The sequence below is a fragment of the Takifugu rubripes genome, chromosome 21 (genome assembly GCF_901000725.2).
Source record: "Takifugu rubripes chromosome 21, fTakRub1.2, whole genome shotgun sequence".
Lineage (NCBI taxonomy): Eukaryota > Metazoa > Chordata > Actinopteri > Tetraodontiformes > Tetraodontidae > Takifugu > Takifugu rubripes.
Window position 1 is genome coordinate 13650986 of NC_042305.1, and position 22373 is coordinate 13673358.

At 45.7% G+C, this 22373-nt stretch overlaps 4 protein-coding genes and 2 non-coding genes across 6 annotated transcripts; 2 read left to right on the plus strand and 4 right to left on the minus strand.

The window, feature by feature from the left end:
- Window positions 1–551: 551 nt before the first annotated feature.
- pxmp2 (peroxisomal membrane protein 2) lies at window positions 552–2222 on the plus strand. The gene is made up of 5 exons (XM_003974908.3): window positions 552–751; window positions 1048–1152; window positions 1388–1550; window positions 1625–1744; window positions 1823–2222. Exons 1-5 carry the CDS (start codon window positions 642–644, stop codon window positions 1889–1891), a joined length of 567 nt encoding a protein of 188 aa, XP_003974957.1. The 5' UTR covers window positions 552–641; the 3' UTR covers window positions 1892–2222.
- A 467-nt stretch (window positions 2223–2689) lies between these two features.
- On the minus strand, window positions 2690–3728 carry isg15 (ISG15 ubiquitin like modifier). The gene is made up of 2 exons (XM_003974909.3): window positions 3376–3728; window positions 2690–3301 (listed from the first exon to the last, which is right to left on the minus strand). Exon 2 carries the CDS (start codon window positions 3287–3289, stop codon window positions 2816–2818), a length of 474 nt encoding a protein of 157 aa, XP_003974958.1. The 5' UTR covers window positions 3290–3301; window positions 3376–3728; the 3' UTR covers window positions 2690–2815.
- A 345-nt stretch (window positions 3729–4073) lies between these two features.
- gatc (glutamyl-tRNA amidotransferase subunit C) lies at window positions 4074–5412 on the minus strand. Its single transcript, XM_011615745.2, has 5 exons — window positions 5062–5412; window positions 4932–4982; window positions 4549–4718; window positions 4371–4474; window positions 4074–4286 (listed from the first exon to the last, which is right to left on the minus strand). Exons 1-5 carry the CDS (start codon window positions 5269–5271, stop codon window positions 4225–4227), a joined length of 597 nt encoding a protein of 198 aa, XP_011614047.1. The 5' UTR covers window positions 5272–5412; the 3' UTR covers window positions 4074–4224.
- Window positions 5413–5588: 176 nt separating this feature from the next.
- trnak-uuu (transfer RNA lysine (anticodon UUU)) lies at window positions 5589–5661 on the plus strand. Its single transcript has one exon. It is a non-coding gene; the product is annotated as a tRNA-Lys (tRNA).
- A 271-nt stretch (window positions 5662–5932) lies between these two features.
- Window positions 5933–6005, minus strand: trnak-uuu (transfer RNA lysine (anticodon UUU)). Its single transcript has one exon. It is a non-coding gene; the product is annotated as a tRNA-Lys (tRNA).
- A 40-nt stretch (window positions 6006–6045) lies between these two features.
- On the minus strand, window positions 6046–22339 carry sgsm1a (small G protein signaling modulator 1a). Its single transcript, XM_003974980.3, has 25 exons — window positions 21942–22339; window positions 21747–21790; window positions 18965–19040; window positions 16141–16303; window positions 15795–15947; window positions 15652–15719; window positions 15204–15349; window positions 14881–15018; window positions 14665–14789; window positions 14207–14274; window positions 13939–14102; window positions 13485–13620; window positions 12631–12760; window positions 11798–11862; window positions 11548–11693; window positions 11034–11162; window positions 10782–10961; window positions 10338–10412; window positions 9260–10156; window positions 9060–9184; window positions 8421–8503; window positions 8213–8322; window positions 8027–8123; window positions 7622–7789; window positions 6046–7426 (listed from the first exon to the last, which is right to left on the minus strand). Exons 1-25 carry the CDS (start codon window positions 21958–21960, stop codon window positions 7338–7340), a joined length of 3594 nt encoding a protein of 1197 aa, XP_003975029.2. The 5' UTR covers window positions 21961–22339; the 3' UTR covers window positions 6046–7337.
- Between the last annotated feature and the right edge of the window lie 34 nt (window positions 22340–22373).

Sequence of the window (22373 nt, forward strand, 5' to 3'; positions counted from 1 at the left end):
AACTTCAGTCTTACAATGTATTATTTATGGCCCGCTGGCACTAACAGAATAAATAAATCACTAAAATGTAATTCCTCCTTTCTTGTCGATCTTGTAAAAGACAAGAGCAAAATTTACTTGTTTTAAACTTGAATGATAACAGACAACTTTGCATTACATTTATCAAACTCATGGAAATTTAAGATATTCCATACAGTTCAGTGTTCAATGTTATCTGACTCTCCAGATATGAATTAAAGGCAGAATTGTGTTTTTAGAGTTGTTCACGTCTGCCTGAGTGGCTTATATTTGGTTACACTGCCATTTGAAAAATAAAGAGAATTGTGACAATGAAAATTGCTTTATAATAGTGTACATTTGCATGTAACTTTTCTGGTTAAAAAACATCAGAAGGATCTACTGGCCCCCGGGCATCTTCACGTTATCAAATCTGGCCCTCTTTGCAAAAAGTTTGGACACCCCTGATTTAGACAGTGAATGTGAGCTTTGCTCAACTAAATTGAACGCCCAGGGGGCGTGTCTATTGTCTAAGTAGGCGGTGCCTCATGTGTGACACAATGACGTGACCCGGAAGTCAGCGGCGGAGTTGCTGTGAACTTGTCTGTCCTGAGTCTGTTGTGTGTGCAAGGAAATAGCTGACCATGCCGGTGAAAAGTGTTCCAATCCAGCACACGTCCGTTCATTTCCGTTTGCTGCAGCAGTATCTGTTTCTCTTGAAGAGATATCCCATCATCACTAAATCCGTAACCAGGTCAGATGTTTTGCATGTCGCAACTGGAGGCTTTTTACGCTGCAGCCAGTTGTCGCTTCTCTTCCGTTTTTTCTTACTTTCATATTATTTGACATCAGCATTGATTTATTGGGCGAATAAAAGTTAGTCAAATTACCACGTTCCAAAAATTTTTGTGGGTAAAGTAAAGTAAACTTCGGTCTGACATTGTGTCAACACTCAACACCCAATCCAGCATGTGCCAGGAAGAACCTCCCCCGATGATGATGATGATGATGATGATGATGGCGGTGGTGGTGTTTGTGTCTGTTTTACAGCGGCATTCTCACAGCTTTAGGAAACCTTCTGTCTCAGAATTTGGAAGCCAGAAAAAAAGCTGGGGCTATTGATGGGACTGGAGTTGCACGCTATGCTGTCTATGGGTAAGACTCTAGACCAAAATGAGGATGGATCTTTTATTTTTACATTTAAAACAAAGGAAATCAAACCGAGTGATTCTGTGGTCCAGTAAGGGTTATACAATGCCAGTAATTCCTGTATGTAAATTCCAAATTTTTGAGAATTCTTTTCACTATAAACACCTCTTAATGGTTTTATTTCAGACTTATTCTGCTTGTGTTGTCGTGTCACCTGAAGAGACTGTTTTGTCTGCTACAGGCTGTTTATTACAGGACCAGTGAGCCATTGTTTTTACCAGCTGATGGAGGCCTTGATTCCCACCACAGACCCTCACTGTATAATCAAACGTCTGCTTCTGGATCGGCTGATCTTTGCCCCCGGCTTCCTGCTCATTTTTTACTTTGTCATGAACATTTTGGAGGTGAGGACCTCTCAGAACGGTGCGTCACAAATGTGTCAATATGCAAATGTGAGTAATATCGTCATCCATTTCAGTTTAAAGGATGGGAAGAGTTTGAAAAGAAGCTAAAGGGAAGCTTTTGGACTGCTTTGAAGATGAATTGGAAAGTTTGGACACCCTTCCAGTTCGTCAATATTAACTTTGTGCCTGTTCAGGTGGGTGCTGGTACTCGCTAGAATCCTGCGACGGCTGTTCGCCACCGCTGCCGCTCACGTTTCCATCCTGTTTTCCAGTTCAGGGTGCTGTTTGCCAACATGGTTGCCTTGTTTTGGTACGCCTACCTCGCCTCCGTGAGGAAATGAAGCTTTTGCAGCCTCACGACAGGAAGGGGACTCTGAGAGGGGACCTGTTTAATGCCGCTGTTACTAATCTGGGATTACTAATCCTAGAAATCAGACACTAAACCTACTGCCTTTCATTTTTAAAATAAATAAATCAAATACTGCCATTGTGTTAATGTCAAGTTTGAGACGATGTTTACCATATATGAATCCGTAAAGTGCCTTTTTGTTAATGCTGCTTTTTTTTAAAAAATGATTGTGCTGATGATGTAACATTTGATGACGTTGAGCAACATAGAAGGTACAGATTTTCAACAAATGACTTAAATAAAGTGTTTAATCAGCACTTAAAGCATTATACTTGTTATTTATTTAAATGCATGAAAGGAACCCATTTAACTCAGTGTTCTAATCTGCATGTGGAACTCCACTTTGTTTATCTGTTTATTCTAACTTTCAGTTTCCATTCTCCTGCCAGGTCGTCTTAACTTTGGGCACTCGTGAAAAAAGCAAGTTGCAAAATAATAATGATTATTTCATATAAATTAAGACAAAAATTATTATTTTTTAAAGGAAAAATATAAAGAAAACCTCAAAAACATGTTTGAAGATATGTCTGGGCAACACACTCAAGGGACAGAAACAGGATGATGTCATCTGCCTGAATATCCCCATAACTGTGGACAAAGGTTTACAAATATGTCTTTTATATGTTTTTTTTATGTCTTTTACTTTACTAAGCTTGGTTATGAACCATATGAAACAGCTCATCTTCGTCTCAACCCTTAAAGGTTTGTGGTCAGAGAACTACACCTTAAGATGGTTTGTAAAAATTATTTTTATTTAACAGCAAAGATCTGTCATACAATAAAATAAATTAATGATAATAATTCTAATGGGTGTTAGAGGACAACAAAGCCGAGCTTCAGATTCCCCCAGAGATCTTCAGCCGCCTCTGAGATGCAGCATCAGCACAATGGTGCTGTGGGCTTTGACGTTGTAGTCAGAGAGTCTCCCGCCGTCCATCATCTCGCGACTCTCATGCAGGAGCCTCTGCTGGCTGGCCTGCACCCCCTCTCTGGCCTGCACCTTCTGCTTAAAGGCCGTCACGGTCTCATCGGGCTTGATTTCGTACGTGTTCAACCTCCCGTCCTGGTTTTTCAGGAACACCTGGATGGTCGTAGGCTCTGTGAGCAACAGAGAGATCACGGAGCCAGACTGCAGACCGCAGGAGCCGAGGGACAGGGAGTCATCGCTGAGGGTTTTCTTCTGGTCCCCACTGAGCAGGACCAGCCGCTGCTTGGCTGGAGCAACTCCCAGTACAGTGTGGATCTTGGCTTTCAGAGAGCCCACTGTGTCCTGTGGGTTCACCCTCAGACTGCGGGATGTCCCATTCAGCATAATCACATTTATATCCATGATTAAGGTCTCCTGAAAACACATTTAAGTCTTTAACTGTGCCAGAAGTACGGGCTTCCAATTATGTTCTAGTAATGGTCTCTTACCTTGTGATCACTTCAGGAACTGTTGAAGAAGAAGCTGTGAGTAAGAGTCAGCTGTGTGTTTGTGTCCAAGCCCCAATTTATATGCAGGCACTAACTCCGCCCCATTTTTAACATTAAGTTTCGCTTTCCGTTCTCCGGAAAGGACCATTCCTTTTTGTAAACTTCACAACAAAATCGTGACGTTTCTAGAACCTTCTGGATCAGTTTACAGAGAAATGCTTTTATTGATCTCAGAGACAAATTCACTTGTAGATAAACTATATAAAAGAAATTGTCAGTACCCCGATTTTCATTTTAACTGATATGTTTGACTTTTTGTGAGCGTTTGTGTTCCTTCATAGGAAGCATTTTAAGTTATTAAACAAGAGTTGAGGCTATTTGAGGAGGATGAAGGAGACACTGTCCTCTGTTTTCATGTTCTCTGCCTCTCGTGGATAGGTCTGACAATGTGCTGGACATAAAGACACAAAGTGCAGATAAAAACACAAGAGTCAGCTGTGAGTGAGTGCACGTGTGCATGTTTGTGTCCCAGGTTTGATCTGAGCACAGATTTATATACAGGCAGGCAACTCCACTGCACCACAGCGTCTGTGAACGTCTCCCAGCCTTTGTCTTTGTGGGAGTTGGCGTTGTGCGCTCTGACGGTCAACACAGCGTTCAGTAACAACACACCTGATGAGCAAAGTCACTTACATAACTTTGGGTTTCCATTCTCCAAAAAGAGACTTCTGTTTTATTATCAATGATTGAATCATAATCTTGTGATGAATCAAAACCAAAAGCAGTTTTCAATTGGATGACAAGTTATAAGGCTGGTTTGTCAAAATAAAAAGGACAAATAGAAATGCTTTAAAACTCTGAGTCTCTCAGCATGGCTGCCCTCTTCTCCCTCGATGGTAGAGGAATATTCCCTGTGGAAGTAATAAAAATTAAACATCTGAGGCAAACGATCTCTCGAAACACTGTCTGATAATCATATGCATATATTGTCTAACCCGGTGGTGCCACATAATATTCTTCGCAGGTGTTTTTGGAGAGCTGGAGCAGTTCTTCAGCACAGTCTCCCTCCGTCTCTTCATCGTCCCTCAGGTATAAAGTCCTGGCAAAACAGATTACACCTTTCACAGAGGCGTGAGCCAGGTCACAGCCATCACAGACGTCTCCCTTCACTACCTGTCCTCCAGAACGGAATCCATCGGCTCAACTCCTGACGTATCCACAACATGGAGCTGATCTGCAAACCGGATAGCTTTCTCCAAACATTCCAGGCCCTGTTTGGTACGGAAATCCACCAAAGCCAGTCGCTCCAATTTGTCCACCAGATCGGCAGAGATTTGGGTACACTGGGAAATCAAAGGTGTAAGGCACATTTCAACCAACAACAACAATTATTCTATAATTACAGGTTCAAAAGTTCAAAACTCGTTCTTATTTCAATACTACTAAGAGGCACAGTGAGAATGACGAGTTTAAGTGGACGATTGCAGTGACATATAAGATGTATTGATGAAAATATACACATATATAACCACAATTATGTAGACAACATGACATACTGGTGGAAGGCGATCCTCTGAAACTGGTTCCCATGTTGGAAACTGTGGCACCTGTGTAGGAACGCAAATGTTACGACAGACCGCTTTTTAGAATCCGAATAAACCAACAGAAATGGAGGGATGGATTCACCTTGGAATTGTAAGCTCGACAGCTCAACGTACACGTTGTCTCCCGTACGCGCACCCGAAAGCGACGGGTTCTGGTTCTCGGGGAACCGTCACCGGTCGTGACCGAGGTCCCAGCGTTTGTTAGCCAGGTGGAGTAAAACCGGGACAGGCCGCGGTTTGTGGGTTTAGCAGCGAGACGAAACACGGACATTTTCTGCACATATGTCGCCATATAGGTCGTCCCACCTTTACATCATATTAAGTATTCTGCCCCATCTCATCCGGAGGTCTGTTATGAAGCTCTCGGCTAGCTTAGCAGAGCATTAGCCATGCTAACTCGGCCTCCAGTCAGGAAATGACATGAGCGAATGTCGCCCTCTGTCGGATTACAGTGCAGCGTGCAGTGGACGTTTGTCATTATTGTTATGAGCAACAAATGTTTGCAGATGACCTAATCTAAATAAATAGCGCAGAAACCTAAAACACAGTAATTAAATTTACACATACATATAGGTATTTCTGGTATCTAGGTGTCGTCACGCCGTGAGCGCCCGGATAGCTCAGTCGGTAGAGCATCAGACTTTTAATCTGAGGGTCCAGGGTTCAAGTCCCTGTTCGGGCGCAATCTACTTTTCATTTATTCGACGCTAAAATAAAAATCCACTCCATATTCTCCTCTGTAACTTTACAGAATTTACAACATTTGACCACTGTCGGTACACAGAAAGTTACATTATGTAACATGAACGTCTTGCAGTTTGCAGGAAAAAACAACATTGGGCACGAAAGGTGCCATCCCAACGGACATGTTCGCCCATCTCATCATTGTCTAACAAGTGTGGACTCGGGCAGACATAATCTCTGTTTCCACTGGACTACCACTAAAATGCTGACGCCCGAACAGGGACTTGAACCCTGGACCCTCAGATTAAAAGTCTGATGCTCTACCGACTGAGCTATCCGGGCCCTTGAGCAAAAGAAAAGCACAGTAGACATTGGTGTGACGCACACATTTTTATTTTCACTATAAAAAACATGTACCATTTAATATATACTATATATTTATAATCTCTATAATATAGACATTTGATTAGATTTTACGCACAGTAGAATAGCTGCAAAGTAAAAATAGGAACTATACAAACACAGCAGCATCTGCAGGAATCAAATCAACCAGGAATCAATACAGACTGTGGCAAATAAAGCTACCCAAAGGGGAAAAAAAGTCTCACTGACAGTTATCATTGACAAACAAATTCTTATATTCAGAAAAAGATCTAACCTGACAATACCAGCAGTCAATGGAGAAAATCAATACCAATCCTGATTTTGGATGTATCAACAATGCCTATGGTTTAAAACGCAGCACATGTCCTTCTGGCAAAACAGTTAAGCATTCTCTCTTTTGCAGTACATTTTTGAAAGTTCCTCTCAGCGTTATCTGTAAAGAAATCTCTTCACACTACAGAATATCAATAACCTGTGAAGCTTTGGCGTGACTGTCACTTTCATCTGGTTTGATCCATAATCACACTTCAACACAGAGATTACAGATAACAGAAGGAAAATCGAGGTGGGTAAACAACAATGACAAAATATACAGCAGATTACAGAAAATCAGGCATCCATAAGTCACGTAAACACATAGGCTGAAGGCAATTCACACTTGGGAAATAAAGGGAGGACATTTTCCACCCAACAAGGCAGCTCAAGATACTGAAAACACTGTTGGACGCTAAACCACTGACATGCTGCCAAAAGCCAAACGGGACTTGAGGAGGATGTGCTAAAAAAATCAGACTAACATAAATCCAGTGTATTTCAGACCACAAGTCAGTGTTGCTAATTACCCCCCCCCCCACACACACACACACCCTGTGTAAACTATTTTCACTCTCTTGGTAATTAAATAATAATCATAAATATTATCACTGATTTTCCATCATAACTAAAGTCTCCTCCTTGAATTTGGATCCAGAATTTAATTTAAAATGAGCATCTGATTTTACCCTTATCTCAAAACAGGTGCTCTTGGTTCATAGCTGACGCTAAAATGGTTTCTAATTTAAAAAATATATATATTTAGAGGGCTTCACACTGCTGACAACACTTGTTTTCACTGAAACACACTGACAAGTATGAGGCCTAATGTTCTCCTGCGACAAGCAACAACATGGTGGATAGTTGATGAGGCTCGTACATTGCAGCATTGCAGAGGATTGGTGTGTGTGTGTGTGTGTGAGTTGAGTCGCTACAGGTGCTACTTCACGTGGAAGAAAGAGAGGACATGAAGCACAGTCACTTGTTCTCTATTAGCATCTGCACTTTGCGCACCAGATCTCTGGCCTGGCTCAGAATCTGCTTGATGTTGTGGTGCTCGGCCATTTCTGAGAGACACAAAGATAGTTTAGTTAAATATGGGCGCCCCGCTTCTATGATGCTGATCACATTTCAGATCAACTCCTCTTCACAGGATCCACAATACGCACATTTTTGCACAACTGGCTTTACAACTAATCTAGCAATGAAGTTATCATGGGCTGTAAGCTGAAATACAAAAATTGGCCCACTGTTTTTCTTACCGTTGAAGAACTTAATGATGTCAGTGAAGTCCATGTTGTTCTCCAGGATGATGTCCCTGTAGATCTCCACCAGCGACAGGGCGATAAAGAGGACGAAGTGACTGGATGAGACGCACTTGGCGGCCCAGATGGTTTCCCAGGCTGCGAACACATCGTCATACACCAGCTCTGGAACACACACACCAGGAACCCTCCTCAGTTGCATTGAAGGGGAAGGCAGGTGTTTGATGGACAGTTGCTCTTTGAACATCCTGTCTATGCAGGGAAGCATGTCGTACCAATTACCGCAGGAGAAATTCCCTGGAATTACTTTCCTCAGAAATCCACTTGGAACTTTAATCACTATCTAGGGATTAAAAAAAAGCTGCGTTTGCTCCCGATGCTTAACGCAGACTCTCCCCTCACCTCGTTTGAAGTCTAGGAGAAACCAGCGGTAGCAGAAGTAAAAGTGGGTGTAATCTCCATTCTGGTGCATCAGTTCAAACAGTTCAGAATCCAGGATCTAGACAAAGAAAAGGCCGTGAAGGGGGTGACTGTTAACAAGGAGGATGTGGGTCGGTGGATGGATTTACAGCTATTTGACTGCATCACCTGGATGAGAGAGCGCATGTTGGCAAAATGAGTGTCCATGGCTCCTCCGTGTGGAAAGTTTTGATTCATTCTCTTCATGAGCTCGGAGAAACAGCTGAAGGCGATGGCCTCTGAAGAGAGGAGAGAGGGAGGGAACTGGAGTGAGTGAGCAGAGTTCATCAATACTGCAAAAATATAGCGATTCCCCGGAAGGAGGCAGATGACTCACCATCATCCAGGATGACTAGAAGTGGAGCCAGAAGATCACACATGCCCTGCACGTACCCGATGTCAAGGTGCCTCCAGATATAACTGAAAATGCCCAACCAGGAGATAAGTACCCAGGTTCTGTAAATATACTGCCAAACTCTGTGTTTAGTGGTCCCCCATTGTTTCCTCGATCTACCACTCGAGGTTCTTACTTCAGAAGAGCACAAATGTTTTATAGAACTTCCCTGACGTGATTAGGCCTCTCCAGAGCGCAGAGACAAGCGTGGTCCTCCAGCTGTGTTTGTTTCCTTTGATTATTGGTTGACTTGTCTTTGATTCGTCTATTCTGAGGGTGGTTTTCAGCCCAAAAGATCTTTTTGTCTCGACTGAAGTGGAGATTAGCTGGGATGGGCCGCATTTGGTATTTCTAGAGGCAATTGTGTTTCATAGTTTTATAGCAATCACCACATATGTGGGTGCACATGGGGCTTTTGTTGATGTAGATGTAGGATGACTCACTCTGTTTGGGGGACGAACTCAAAATAAGGAAGAATAAAAGGCATTTGAGCGCGCTATTGCATTTTAGGTAGTAATTCGTAGTGAAGGAGGTGGACACTCAACAAATTAAAATCAGCTCTTATAATCAACTAAAATGTACCTGCACATGATGTTACGCAGTTTTTCCAGATTGGCAGGAGTGAAGTACCAGTAGTTTCTGTCACAGCGCTGGACGTCCTTCTCGATGCGGTGCAGATTTAAAGTGTACAGGTCTAAAAGCTCTTGCTGAGAGAGTGGAGGGAGAACAATAAGATGAAGAGGACAGATGATTCCTGTAAATACTAATTAAACTGTACGTACAGTCAAAGGGCTTCCAGCCATCTGAGATGGTGTCTCAGCTTTGTTGTCATTCTTTGTGATTTCAGGTCCGGAGTCAAAGTTTGGGTAAAGGTTTTCCATCTCCGGCTCATCGGACAGGAGCGACTCGGTGCCCTCTGGGCTGGCTTTTCCCTGCTGCTCTTCCGAGAGAGGCGATTCCTCACAGCGTCCCTTCCTGCTCCAAGGCACCATGGAAACTTTGGCTTTGGGGATCTCCTCCATCTCTATGGCTGAGGGGGACTCGTCGGATTCGGTCATCGTCGGCGCCACGTCTCTCTGAGCGGTGAAATTAGTTTCGCTTGAACATGCAGTTCCGGGATGAGCTGAGAAAATAAGGCTCTTCTCAACTTCAGGAGCCTCAGGAGCTGAGGTCATGCTGTCTTCCCTTTCTGCCAGTCGAACCTCTGGCGGGAGATTTGTCTTCAAGTCATTTATTTCTTTTGTTTCGGCGGCTTCAAACTCAACACTTCCTTGTGTTTTTGATCCTTCCTCCATTTTCTTTTCCAAAGACAGGGGAGTGGTCATCTCTTTTTCTACAGCCTTGGCCCCCTCCTCTTCATTCGGGTCCCTCACGTTACATTCTGGACTCTCCTCTGGGAGAACTTGAGTCTTTGCTCCAGCAGGTTTGATTGGACTTTGTGTTCCTAGGGAGACAGACCCAGATCTCGGGGTCGTGTCAGGCACAGCATTGTCCTCTGTGCTGAGGGAGCCGTCCGACAGCACAGAGGTGACTGAGAAGTTTCGGGAGGAGGGATGTCCTGAATCGGGGGAAGTTGTCCCGTTCTGCACAGCTCCATTTGCTATCTTGGAACCCTGTTTGGCCTCTTCATTTTTGGGCTCCATCTCAATCTGCTCCACCTCCTCTACGGACTCAAAGACCTGAAAGAACAAGTCAGAGGGAAGCACACTGCTCCAATGGACCATGTCAAGAACTAGGAAGAGGGGAGGCAGGGTGGAGGAAGAATAGCACACGGCGTACACAAAATATCAGGATGATTTAAAATGCAACACATGTGTTGTCCAGTCCAGAAGCCTGTGGAACATGGTGAGCTTTTCTTACCTGTGTGCTGCTGTTGCTGGAGTCACTCTGCAGACAAGCCAGACTCTGTCTGTCTGAGCTCTGCGAGGAATGGGACTAGGTGATAAAGACATGCAGGTCAAGATATTATTATGCAAAGGTACATTGATTTTTCTGCTATAATGCTCAAGTGCTGTCTTTTTATGAGACTAATCCCCCAGCGATTCAATGTTTCCCCTTTAACCAAAGAAGAAATATGAAAATAATAGCACACAGCTCCGCAAAGCACAATTCTTTTGTCTGACACGACTGCAATATGTATTGTTCCACTGGGATTATGACACGAGCCTGAACTACAGTCACGCTGCAGGGCACATGAAGCACAGAAGGGAATGAGAGCCATCCAGAAAAGAACATTGGCGTGATTATTTGAAATGGCTGATGCATAAGATGCCAATGCCTGAAACTGGAGACATGGGGCTTCACCTCATTGCTGATGGAGTCATTGAGGATCATCTTCTGACTAGAACTGTCCATGCTTGCACCAGAGGAGCACTTTGCCAATGCTGCGACGTGCTGCTCTTTCTCCCTCTGACGAACAATCTCCTCGCAGCTGAGCCACTCGCTCATGGTCTGCTGGTAGCTCGCTCGGACCTGTTCGTCCACCTGGAGGTGAGGGGTCGAAAGTGAGATCTTCCAGCTGGAGAGGCTGGGAACAAATGCCTGAGAATGATATACCCCGTTTCTCTCATCCACGGACATTCCAAACTGATAATGACCCAGCAGGAAAGGCCACACCTCCTTACGCAGCGAGGCCTCCACGCCGCCAAAGTAGACCAGGCGAAGCAGCTCCTCCTCCTCATATGTCTGAGGACACAACATACAGATCTCTACAACCAGTACCAACATGTTGAGTTACAACACACCAGTGTGCTCACAGGTAAAAACTTTTACTCAATTTTAAAAGAAAGATGCCATTTGTGATGGCTACCCTGATGACTAGTACCTAGGTTATGAAAACGTACTTTTTAATAATATCAGGAGAATAAATGATCTGCAGATAAAGTGCAGAGGTGGACTTTGGCTTCTGCAGCTCCATTAGTCAGGGTTTTTGCACTGTGGTGAGAGAAATGGCTCGAGCAACATGGGTATTAGGGGACTGATAATGAGGAGACAGCTGTGGTGTCAGGTGGGCAGAACTAAGGTGTGCGTAGATGGTGTCGCGGTGCTGTGTGACACCAGCGATGCTTACTGAGCAGTCCCGGAGAAACGTCTGCCACACGTCTGCGGTGAGCCCTTTGTAGGCGTCACAGGGCACGTCGGGGGCCATTATGGTGTGATTGACAAGAGCAGAAAGATGCGTCCGCACCGTAGAGAGGTGACGGCAGTATGCCAGCCCTGCGCGACAGTACAGACAGTCAACGGCTGCAGACAGTAATTCCTGACATTTAAGGAAAGCTGCTATGATGACTCATAAATAAATGTAGTAAACCGTCACGCACAGCCGTAAAAGGCTCGGGAGATGATCTGATACTTCATGTTGTCACACAGCAGCTTGAGCGGGGCCCTGCAGGAATAAACAACACAGTGTGTTTCACCTGCGTGCATGAAAAACCTGCAACATTATCACACCTCTCACGAAAAGCTCTTATAAAACAGGTATTAGTTGGTGTTTTTGCTCTGAGACACCATCAGGAAGGAATAAGCTGCAGCACAACACAGTGGTGAAAGAAAAACGACACCTACAAAATGAGTCTCTGTCCCTCCGAGTCTCATTTTGTCTGTATTACCTGTGTTGCCCCCACGCTGAATTAGCTTCAGAGAGGTCTTAATTTATGGCAGCATTACAGGGAAAAACACACTCATCTCCCCATTTACTGTCCCCAGGTAGCAGTGGGACGATTTTGATAAATGTGTTCACCCTGCAGGACAAACACAACATAGCTGATGGAGAAAAGCAAAGAAAATAGAGGGGAGTGGCAGAATGAGAGGGCAAAAAGGACAGAACAAAGAGCACCACAGCACCAAAACACCTGAGCTTCTAGTTTAGACTGAGGGTTGCTCTAACCTTTATCATCATGACAGTACCTGATTTTGCTGCCACATAGAACAAAACAGCACAGCAGCACCGTTTTATATCACTAGCTGCGTTATCTGCCCTGCTTATCACTTCATTTCCTGTAAACATGCTCACATCATTGAGGGAAATGTCATATAATTGTCTTCTGTGTCATAGGGAGGTTTGTCTTTGCTGTGTCTGGCTGTGAGATGAGTGTGTGTGTGTGTGTGTGTGTGTGTGTGTGTGTGTGGGCAGTTAACATGCGTGTGGTCTTACCTCTCATGGTTACACCCTTTGGGCGTGGGTCCATCAGAGAAGCTGCCCTGAGAACAAGAGGAACACGTGGACTTCCTGAGACTGGGATGCCACATTGCAGATCCCTGATCCATCAGATCCAGGGGAGTCACTGCAAAACGCCGACGCACAGACAGAATCAGCGACACTGTATCTGCAGCACACTGATCACGCCTGTGTTTTGCACCGGTGATTTAAAATCAGCTGGAATGATTACATCACCACCCCTCTCAAATAGTGATTAATTGGGATCTTCCAACAAAACAAGTCATGTGTTTGATTCTAGAGTAGAAAAAATGTAAAGCTGGTGAATAACTCAACAATGAAGAGCAGAGGCACAGTTTGAAAGCATGAAGCCACCGCGATTGATTGGATTACTGTCAAGAGAAGAAAGAAACAAACAGGAGCTGTTTCCAATCGAGCAGCTGTCCAGGCGCTGAAAGGTTACCGCTCCGAAAAGCAGTAAAAACACAAGGTAGCGGGGGGGGGGGGGGCTTTAATACATCAATAAACACTGCCGGAGGCGTAGGGCGGGTCAAGAGGATATTAGGAGGCGGCGAATTAAAGCCAAACAAGCTGACAGAGCAGCCGGGAATGTGGCGACGTTACAACTGTTTCCTGTGATTGAGGAGGATCCATCAAGACAGCTGCAGGAGCGCCGGGGTACAACCAGCATTCCTGTTCTAGGGGAGGGTGGACCACTCGGTTGATGGGAAAGGGAAAAAGTCAGACTGGGAGGGTGCGTTACACGCGCTGCAATGAATAATGAGTTGTGTTGATAAAGGTCTGTAGCTGCTGCTCATGCTTTGGTTTGATTGTCTAGATGGAAGTCTCACCGAACTCTGACTGGCTGTTTGGAAAAAGGATGCGGAAGACGTAGTCTGTGGCCTCGTCCTCTTCCTTATCTGAGACCGAGTCTGTGGATCCTGATCCCTGAGGAATCCTCTTCCGCAGTTTGGGAAAGACCTTTCCCTGCAAGCAGAATATAAGGACTACTGACACTGGCGTTCCTGAAACGAATAAAACCCAAATGAGCCAAACACTGAACTGACCTGAGTCTCTGTGTTTAAGCTCATTTAGAGAGCAAGAACATGCCTGTGTGGGTTCAAGATCTTATGATCTTTATTCTCAAAAACACATAGTTCTCGTGCTTGGAAGAACATTCAACAATCTATTCCTTATTTTCCAACCATCTTTTCAAAAATCCAATAGTCCCCTCTATTGATTTATTGAGCTGACCGAGGTTACTCAGGATCGATCTGAGACCTCTCTGAAAGCTCTTGTACTGACCTTTCCCCTCTGCGACCAGAGAGGAGGGTCCAGCTGGCCGTGTGGAAGGAGGCCGTTCTCCAAACATGACAGGAACTGGAGCAAGTGGCCTCCTTTAGGGAAGCGAAATGGAGGTCTTTGGATACCATCCTTACTGACCAGTACTGCAGTCCCCCCGCTGTCAACTGCAGGGATATGTGGGACAGAATGTCCTTATTTCAGTCCTTAATGAGGGCACTTTCATGTATTTCACGCACCAGCCAATAATGCTATCTAATGAAAGACCAACCCTGTTGATGGCAGTGCAAATAAACGATCTCTTCCAGAGGGATTGTCATGGCGTAGTCCCAGTAAACACTGAAGAACAAACACCAAATCATGAAGAATGCATTACTGTGAGTTCAAACATCCGGAAAACTCCTGTAAAAGACAATGAAAATGTCAGAATTATACACACAGATGAGTGGCTGAGGAGTTGCCTCTTGCAATAATCCATTAGAAACTATAAAGTAACACTAGACACGGCGGGGTTGGTCGGCTGAAACACGTCTGGCACTGTCTCGGTCAAAACGGCCACCTGCCGGCTGCCCGAGCGCTGAAATTAAGCTTGACTCATAATCACAGGCGCTGTCAACGCACTGCAACAGACGACACTCAAACAGGCTGTAATGTCTTTGTTCTAAACTGCAAAAAGAATTGACGGCTGACGACTGAAGCTGCTGCAGAAAAATGCCCACTGATCTGCACCTGCGCTCATAATCGATGTCTCCAACGGAGCCGTTCATGAGCTGATTGGGCGTCCACTTCAGGGTCATGACGTCGGCATTCTGGTGCAGGGACAGATACCCCGGAACGGCCTCCATATCATCCCTCTGCAACAGACGCGTTGGCGGAAGCTGGTTAGATGGAGCTTTCACTGCCACGTCTACACGCACGAGTGTTTGAGAGCAGTCGGACAGTTACCGGCTGCACCAGCACGTTGTTTTTGCCAAACAGCAGCGTCACCCTGCTGTTCTGATGCAGGGACTCCACGTATTCGCGCGCCGACAGGGAGGGGGAGGGACGCTCGTCCATGCTGCTGCTGGAGTTGCGCTTCTGGATCTGTGCGACGCAGATGTGAAATCAGATGACAAACCCTGAACGGAGGCTGATAATGAGCAGGGTCATCAGTGAGAGCCGCGCAGCGACAGCGTGGCAAAGCCGCAGAGTTCCCACAACATAATGATGCTGGTTCTGCTTCACACACGTTTCTCATGTGCTCGTCATTGTGCTGGTTTGTGGCTTACGCAGAGAGCGGGCCTCTTTGTGGGAGAATCCTGTCTGCAGTGGACGCCGTGGATGCGATGCCTTTGCACCAGCTCGTCAGCGGACGGGTCAGTCCACAAATGGTCGGCGGTCTTCATCTTTGTGTACTCCAGTGCACAGGGTCCCACTAGCGAAATGAAAGGCAACAGTTATATAAAGGCCCCCCCCACTCAAGATGCACCGCTGGTAATGCCGGAGTGCATTTTTGTCAAGGTTCAGTATTCTTCCAAACTTCTGAGAGAAGCAGAAAAGAATCCAAGATTCGCAGATTCGCTGCAGGATTTAAGCCGTGACGCAGCTTTTATGCTTCTGAATGCAACGTCTCTGGTGAAATCAGGACGTCCAATACATGACAAAGCACTTTAGAATAAATTAGCTAAGGATTGACCTGATATGTGCCTAATGGCTTATCAAATAGATCATAATTACCTAACAAAGATGCGAGGATTGGTCCATCCACAGGGTCCATTAAGAGGGCCTCTTTCTCGTAGTACTTACTGGAGGACAAATGAACAACTATTTTTTTTAAGGAAACTCTTTAAAAATACACTTGTTAGCTGTTTGAGGGTTACCTGCAGTTTTCCACCAGATAGAGCACAATCTTATCCAGCACCTTCTCAAATAAAGCGGCGCGGATCCACATGTTCTTAACCCCCTGTGGGACAAGGGTGGGCAATCGGGGCATCTTCCGCAGGCTGTCTTGACTCTGCAGGCTTTGGCTCCGTCTGCAGGTGGAGAAAATCACACTTCTGATCTGCACCAAACGCTGCCAGCTTATCCGTGAACTGTGTTTAAGAGTCGTGATCCGTGGATGGAAACTGAACTGATTTATTACGAAGACAGAGCATCAGTGGGTGCTGATGGGTGCTGTTGAGGTCTGCCGTGTGTTGTGAGATCTGCGATATTTGTGCTTCTCACTTTGTCTCCAGGATCTGCTCAAGCTCTTGGGCCTTCTTGCACAGCTCCTCGGCTGGTGGAAAACTCTTCCCCACCTTCATGAAGAGTGCTGCTACCTTGTTGCTACGCAGAAAGCCGGCCGCCCGCCGCCTCAGCCCGTGCAGAACGCAGGCCTCCACTGCAGCTGTGTTAAAAAAAAAAGGGTTTGAGTCAAGCAAAACACACTTAAGTTATAACCAAATAAACAAGTAACAAGTGAAGCATGTAAAAACAGTGTTGAGCACAAAAAAATGTCTCAGACAGTCCAATGTGTTGTTTAATTAGACTAAATTAAAAAAAAACGTGAGCTAAAGCTTCAGGGACTGTTCCATTATCAGCTGGAATGATGGGGGCTAGCTGGGTAGCATGCTCACCTTCGTAAATGAGGCAGAATATTTCCTGGAAAGATGCAGATCTCCGATACATTAGTGAGGCTGTCTGTCTAACAGGATCTTAGAAGCAAATTATTGAGACGGCTTTCTGATTTAATTTAGTTTATAGCTGCCAGGGACGAAACAGATCTGATCAGCAGGGCTTTGTGAAAACTGGAGGAAAAACCTCGTTTCTGAAAGTATCAGTGCAAGTGCTGCTAAATAACACCCTACCCCGCCCTAGTTCTTCCATCTTCATTACTCACTACTTGATTTTCTGTGTACAAACAACAATCCGCCTACATGGGCACAAAAGTCGGTGCCGTGATGACACACACTGTTACACAAAGAGGCAGAAAATCCGAGTCCTCCTCCCTGTTTTTGTCATCGCTACGTGGCAGTGCCAGGAGCTGTGCGGACATCTGAGCTCTCTTTTAGACTAATCCTGTGGCTCTGCTCACATGGGGTCAGGAGGAAGGCTGGAGTTACCACGGCAACCCCTGTCAATGGCGCAAACATGCATGGCTCATCAGCATCCCTATCTTCGTCATCTTCATTCATTAAAACAGCCCCCTCTTCCCGTTGTCTTCATCTTTAAAATGAACACAGTCCGAGCTCGTCATCTTTCCCCCATTTTGGACCTCATCACTTCATTTGCCCTCCCAGCTCGGTTCATCCTCTTCGTTTGTTCATCATTCCGGACGACGAGTCTCGGCTAAGAGTAAAAAAATAACCTTCACGCTCATGGCATCAATCTAGACTGCGACAGGGAACATTTACCACCTTCTCCCACGTTGTCTGTCATCCCTAACTAACGACACTCAAACCTTTACCCCCACCGATTTGCCTTTAGTAAACAACAGGTAAGTGTGCTATGAGGGGGAAAAGGGAAGCTAGTTAGCTCCCTGCTAAAGACAGCTAACGCGGTAAATTACCTTTAATCATCGTGTGTGAGGGACACGAGTGCAATAAGAGCCTCCTGGGCAGCCGACCAGTACCGAGCAGCCCGCGTCACCATGATGGCGACGATCAATCAGAGGGATCTCAGAAACATTCTCAATCATGGCTGCTGCTTAGTTTACTTTCATGCTATATTATATAAGGGCTCTAGTTATCTGAGTGCACCCTGTTTTTTAATGAAGGGGATTAAATAAAAGATGGATAGTGTGTTGAACATTTACCGATTGTAGAAGTGGAAGTTAAATATGATTGACTTCATTAAGGTTTAACAAAAAAGGTCAAGACTTGGGTCACTAACGCTGCAAATCACGATTTCAGGTGGGTCGCACATCGCCACCGTGTGCACGTCTGTCTGTCCGTCTGTCGGTGCAGCTCAGAGAGGCAGCCGTGGTTAATTATCCCCCTTTTAACTCTTCTCCCATCCTCTCCCATCCTCACCCATCCTCACCCATCATCCACCCAGTCTGACCGGGGCTGCTGTCTAACATCCTGGTGACAGGATGAAGCAGGAGGATCCAGCATGATGGCACAACTAAGACGGATCTCACAGCGACCCTGGATTTGACGTAAAAACAAACCGTAATGAAGCGAAACGTCGGCATCGATATCCCTCCCTCATTGACTGGCGAGCGCTTGCACCCATCCCACATGTCGGAGTGTGCACGCTCCTCCTCCAGTGAGGAGAAACACCAGATTTCTCACAAGCTGAGAGTCACTTTGTTCACACCAAAGTCTCCAAATAGAACTTGTTAGTGCAGCTCCAGACCGACGCTGGGTGGGCGATGGGTGTTTCTCACATTAATCACACACGCCACCCTTTCATGACCGTTTGGATGGAGGAACAATAACAGTTGGAAAAGGTATATTATTTCTATTTCACACTAAAAAGATGTAATATTGACGATGCACTGAGTGGGGTGTTTTCTCTTTGTGAAGCTAACGGCCTCTGGTTGTGCGCACAGATCATCCCTAACAACCTTAATTAGTAAAGAGAACAAACTCATTGTGCTCCCACTGATGGAGACGCTGCGGATGCTGCATAACCAACAAAACGGTGATGTCGCCAATAAAGAGCGGAACAGTAGAGCGTTTATATTTGCGTTTTAGCAATTCGCTAAAACCAGCAGCAGAGGCTGAGATAAGGGGCTTATTTATACAAGATCTTCTGAGGGATTCTGATAGATGAGAAGGGGAAAAAAACCTTCCTCCCTTTTATCTTGCTCTTCTCTTTTGTTTCTTAAAAATTCCATTTGCATGACGATCCCTGGAAATGAACTGACTCTGCTCTGGTGTGAAAGCGTCCTAATAGTTTCTGGTAAATTACTGTGATTGTGCGTGTTTCTACTGTCATTGGGACGTTATTATTGTTGTTGTTGTTGCTGTAAATCATTAGCTGACAGGGTGATACCAGCATTTCTCCCTTAGCCGAAGGAAAACAGTGTGACCGAGGCGAAGGCTGGTGTTTGAGTACTCACCACAAAAGGACACGATGTGACTGCTGTCTTCGTGAACAAATTTCCTGGTGACAGCTTCCTCCATAATCTGCTTCACCTGTCGAGCAACACGGCAGATGCTGGGTGACTCACGCGTTTAGCACCCATTTACAGAGAGATGGACAATCTATAAAACAAGTGCAGGAAACCCGCGGTGGAGGCCCCGGGGCTCCATTTAAATAGCCCCTTTTAAAGTTAGGAAGAAAAGAAACCCCCCAAAAAAGACTGAGCGGAGCGAGTGCATGTGAGAACGGAGGATGCGTCACCAGCTCTCATCACTAGTTGTTGGGAGGCGACGCAGGTTTGGGTCGCCTGAAACACTGATCACATTACATCCAAGACGGATAATCGGGTTTCTCGCCGAACCCCCGAGCTCAGACGCTCAGGTGGTCAAACTGAGCGTCCTCTTAGCTCCTTTTTCTGCTAACTTTACTGATACATCCATCCCTCATAAACGAATCTCTTTGGTGACTATGGAGACGACCCCCACTGCTGCGCAGTCAACATGGGAAATATAACATACAGATAGATGTAATTTCCTGCTGTAATGAGGCAGGCTACAATTAAGCTGTGACAAACACACACACACACACACACACACACACACACACACACACACACACGCGCGCACACACACACACACGCGCGCACACACACACACACACACATACACATACACACACACACACACACACACACACACAGGCATGTGTTAGCAGGTAATTTGCTAACTTGAGGATTCAGACTCCTCCTTGTTTCTTCCTTGTCACATCTGGGCAACAGATCAAGCCTCCGAGGCATTTAACGTGGTGCAGACAGCCGGCAGGTTTCCATGGAGATGCCATGGGGATGACTCCTCGCTTAAGAGGCCACCATCAACATTCATTCATCTCTAAACACGGCTGCATTTCCCGGCTACAGTAACTAATGAAGCTTGGCGCTGTCATCGCATGGCCCAGCAGACCCCTCCTGTCCGTCAACGAGGCACGCGTGGGCCACGTAGCTCACGTCCTGAGCCCATAAAATGTATTTTACCATAAATTTAGAGTGGATTTATCCTGCTCTGATGGAGGGGGGAAAAAAACCGTATAACCACTTTAGCTTGTAGCCGGAGACAAATGATCTACAGAGTGTTTCAACAAACTCAATCAGCAGCAAGAGCAGAGAGAGAGAGAGAGAGAGAGAGAGGGAGAGAGAGACACACATACAGAGGGAGAGAGAGAGAGGGAGAGAGAGAGGCCCGTCCATGAACAGGCAGCCCTCCATTATTCATCAACTCCAATGGCTGCTGAGACCATGTTAACCTCAGCACAGTTATGAGAGAATGATAAGCAAACAGGTGGATCCACAAGTAAAAACCCTGTATTACACCACAAAACCAGGGCAGCTCCACCAGCTGAGGGGAGCTGCAGGTGGATTCTCCACTGAGCAGCTCAGTGCTGCTTTAATATCAGGTGGGACCTTCCTATTTCCATATCACAGCCATCATTATTGTGCACAAGCTACAGTGCAGCCGTGCGTTTCAACAACCACTGGCCTGCATTTGTGCACTTCAGAGGGAGAAGGAGAGTCGGATCAAGAGACGGTCGGTCTATCAAAGTGACGGAAAAACAGAGAAGTCCTTCAAAGCGGCGTCGGGATGTAATTCTGCTGCTGCAGACATGATTCTTTTGATAACAACTCATATCCAGGTAAAATTCAGCATGTGTGCGTGTGTAGGAAGGAGAGATACGATCAACCAAATTAAGAATTAATATATAAATGAGCAGTGAGACTCTGTGATGCTGCGTTCGTGCGCAGCTCCGACGGAATCCCGATATGTTCCAAACACTCGGGAGGAAGGTTCCTTCGTGGAGGAGCTCTGGTTCCTACTGATAAGAAGGAAAACGGCACATAGAGAACTGTGAGCTGCAATCAGAGTTTGCTCAGAGGAAAGCAGTTGGTCTTCTAACCGGTGGGTTGCTGGTTCAGATCCCGGGACAGATCCCAATCGCTCCCCGGATGCAGAGCTGCCCACTGGTTTGTGTGTTCACCACTGGTGTATAAAGGATGGGTTACATGCAGAGGTCACATTCACTATCACTAATTGGCGTGTGTATATGTGTGTGTGTGTGTGTGTGTGTGTGTTCTTCAGTTCACAGGAGCAGTAAAATAAACATACCTGTGTGTTCACTGTTTCTACCAGATGCCTATAAAAGGATCATTTTTAAAGCTCACCCTCGTAGATGGCCACACTCGCACAATGGTGAGTGATTGGGTTTTAAATCCGGCCTCTCCTGCACTGGTTTGTTAAACCCCCAGTCACCATGCTGACTTGGCTCAGTGGTTCCCAGTGAGACCAGATGGCTGATGGTCACTCTGATTTGCAAAAACCTTCTAGCGCCAAGAGTTTGATTGAAAGGGACAGAATAATTCGATTTTTAGAATTCAACTCTAAGCCCACACTTTTCCCAGGGAGGAAAGGCTTTGAAAGACACCTCCCTGAAGGGGCTCACTAATTGTCAGTTCACCTTTGGGCTGCGTTAATAACGCCAAATAATGAAGATAAGACCGGAGAGCAACTGAACAAATAATGAGAGCAGCTTCCATATTTTTCCATAGAACTCTCTGTACACAAGGACGCAGCAAACAATCCGGGAGGAAGCACTCCATCTACACTCAGATTTATAGGGCTATTTTTGATGAGCAACGGATTCTTTTCAGCCTTGTACGTGGAGGAAAGTTCCCTCCTGGACCAAAGTGTTGTCCAGCTGTTGACACCCACCTCTTTTTTGACGGTGCGCAGCAGCTTCTGACGGGTGTCCGCCTCTGAAACACAACACAAACCATCTCTTCATTGCACGCTTGGAAATGAACAACCTGGGAAACGGTGAAGCTCTCATCCTGTTTGGGACGTTTTGTTCGATTTATGATCATTATTTTGTGCGTGTGCGTCTTTATCCCCCTTCCCCTGGCTCACCTGCCATGATTGTTGCCATGGGTCCTGTCACCAGTCCGCTCTCGGCTCCCTCCTCTCAGCTCAGCTCTGCTTCCACACCGACCAGAGCATCGAGACTCCACCTTCCTCCATCTCTTAAAGACACACGGCTGCTCAAAGCGCCGCCACAACAGGTTAATTCACCCAAATTTTGGTGACCCAAACTAAGACGCAGACGCAGCCGTGAAGACGTGAAAATTCAGTGTAAGGCTTTTTGTAAATCCTCCTAAAAAGTAACAATCTGTCACGATTGCAACAAATGGTTAAAGCAGATCTGGACCAGGCCTGAACCCAATGCAGTATAATAATGGCGTAAAATAAATCAAGAAATAAAAGTGGAGTTAAATGAATGATATTTTTCTTCACAGCGACAAAAAAGCCGTCCAGCTACAAACGTTGCATCTTACCGCCATC

Excerpts from the sequence above, each read along its gene's own strand:
- isg15 (XM_003974909.3), bottom strand. The coding sequence starts at position 3,289 with ATGGATATAAATGTGATTATGCTGAATGGGACATCCCGCAGTCTGAGG.
- pxmp2 (XM_003974908.3), top strand. The coding sequence starts at position 642 with ATGCCGGTGAAAAGTGTTCCAATCCAGCACACGTCCGTTCATTTCCGT. Across the intron at positions 752-1,047 it reads ATCACTAAATCCGTAACCAG|CGGCATTCTCACAGCTTTAG; the intron begins GTCAGATGTTTT and ends TCTGTTTTACAG. Across the intron at positions 1,745-1,822 it reads TTAACTTTGTGCCTGTTCAG|TTCAGGGTGCTGTTTGCCAA; the intron begins GTGGGTGCTGGT and ends CCTGTTTTCCAG.
- gatc (XM_011615745.2), bottom strand. The coding sequence starts at position 5,271 with ATGGCGACATATGTGCAGAAAATGTCCGTGTTTCGTCTCGCTGCTAAA. Across the intron at positions 4,719-4,931 it reads CAGAGGATCGCCTTCCACCA|TGTACCCAAATCTCTGCCGA; the intron begins GTATGTCATGTT and ends TTGATTTCCCAG. Across the intron at positions 4,475-4,548 it reads GATTCCGTTCTGGAGGACAG|GACTTTATACCTGAGGGACG; the intron begins GTAGTGAAGGGA and ends CTGTTTTGCCAG.
- sgsm1a (XM_003974980.3), bottom strand. Across the intron at positions 15,019-15,203 it reads CAAAGAGGCCCGCTCTCTGC|ATCCAGAAGCGCAACTCCAG; the intron begins GTAAGCCACAAA and ends TGCGTCGCACAG. Across the intron at positions 11,863-12,630 it reads AAAGGGTGTAACCATGAGAG|GGCCCCGCTCAAGCTGCTGT; the intron begins GTAAGACCACAC and ends TTATTCCTGCAG.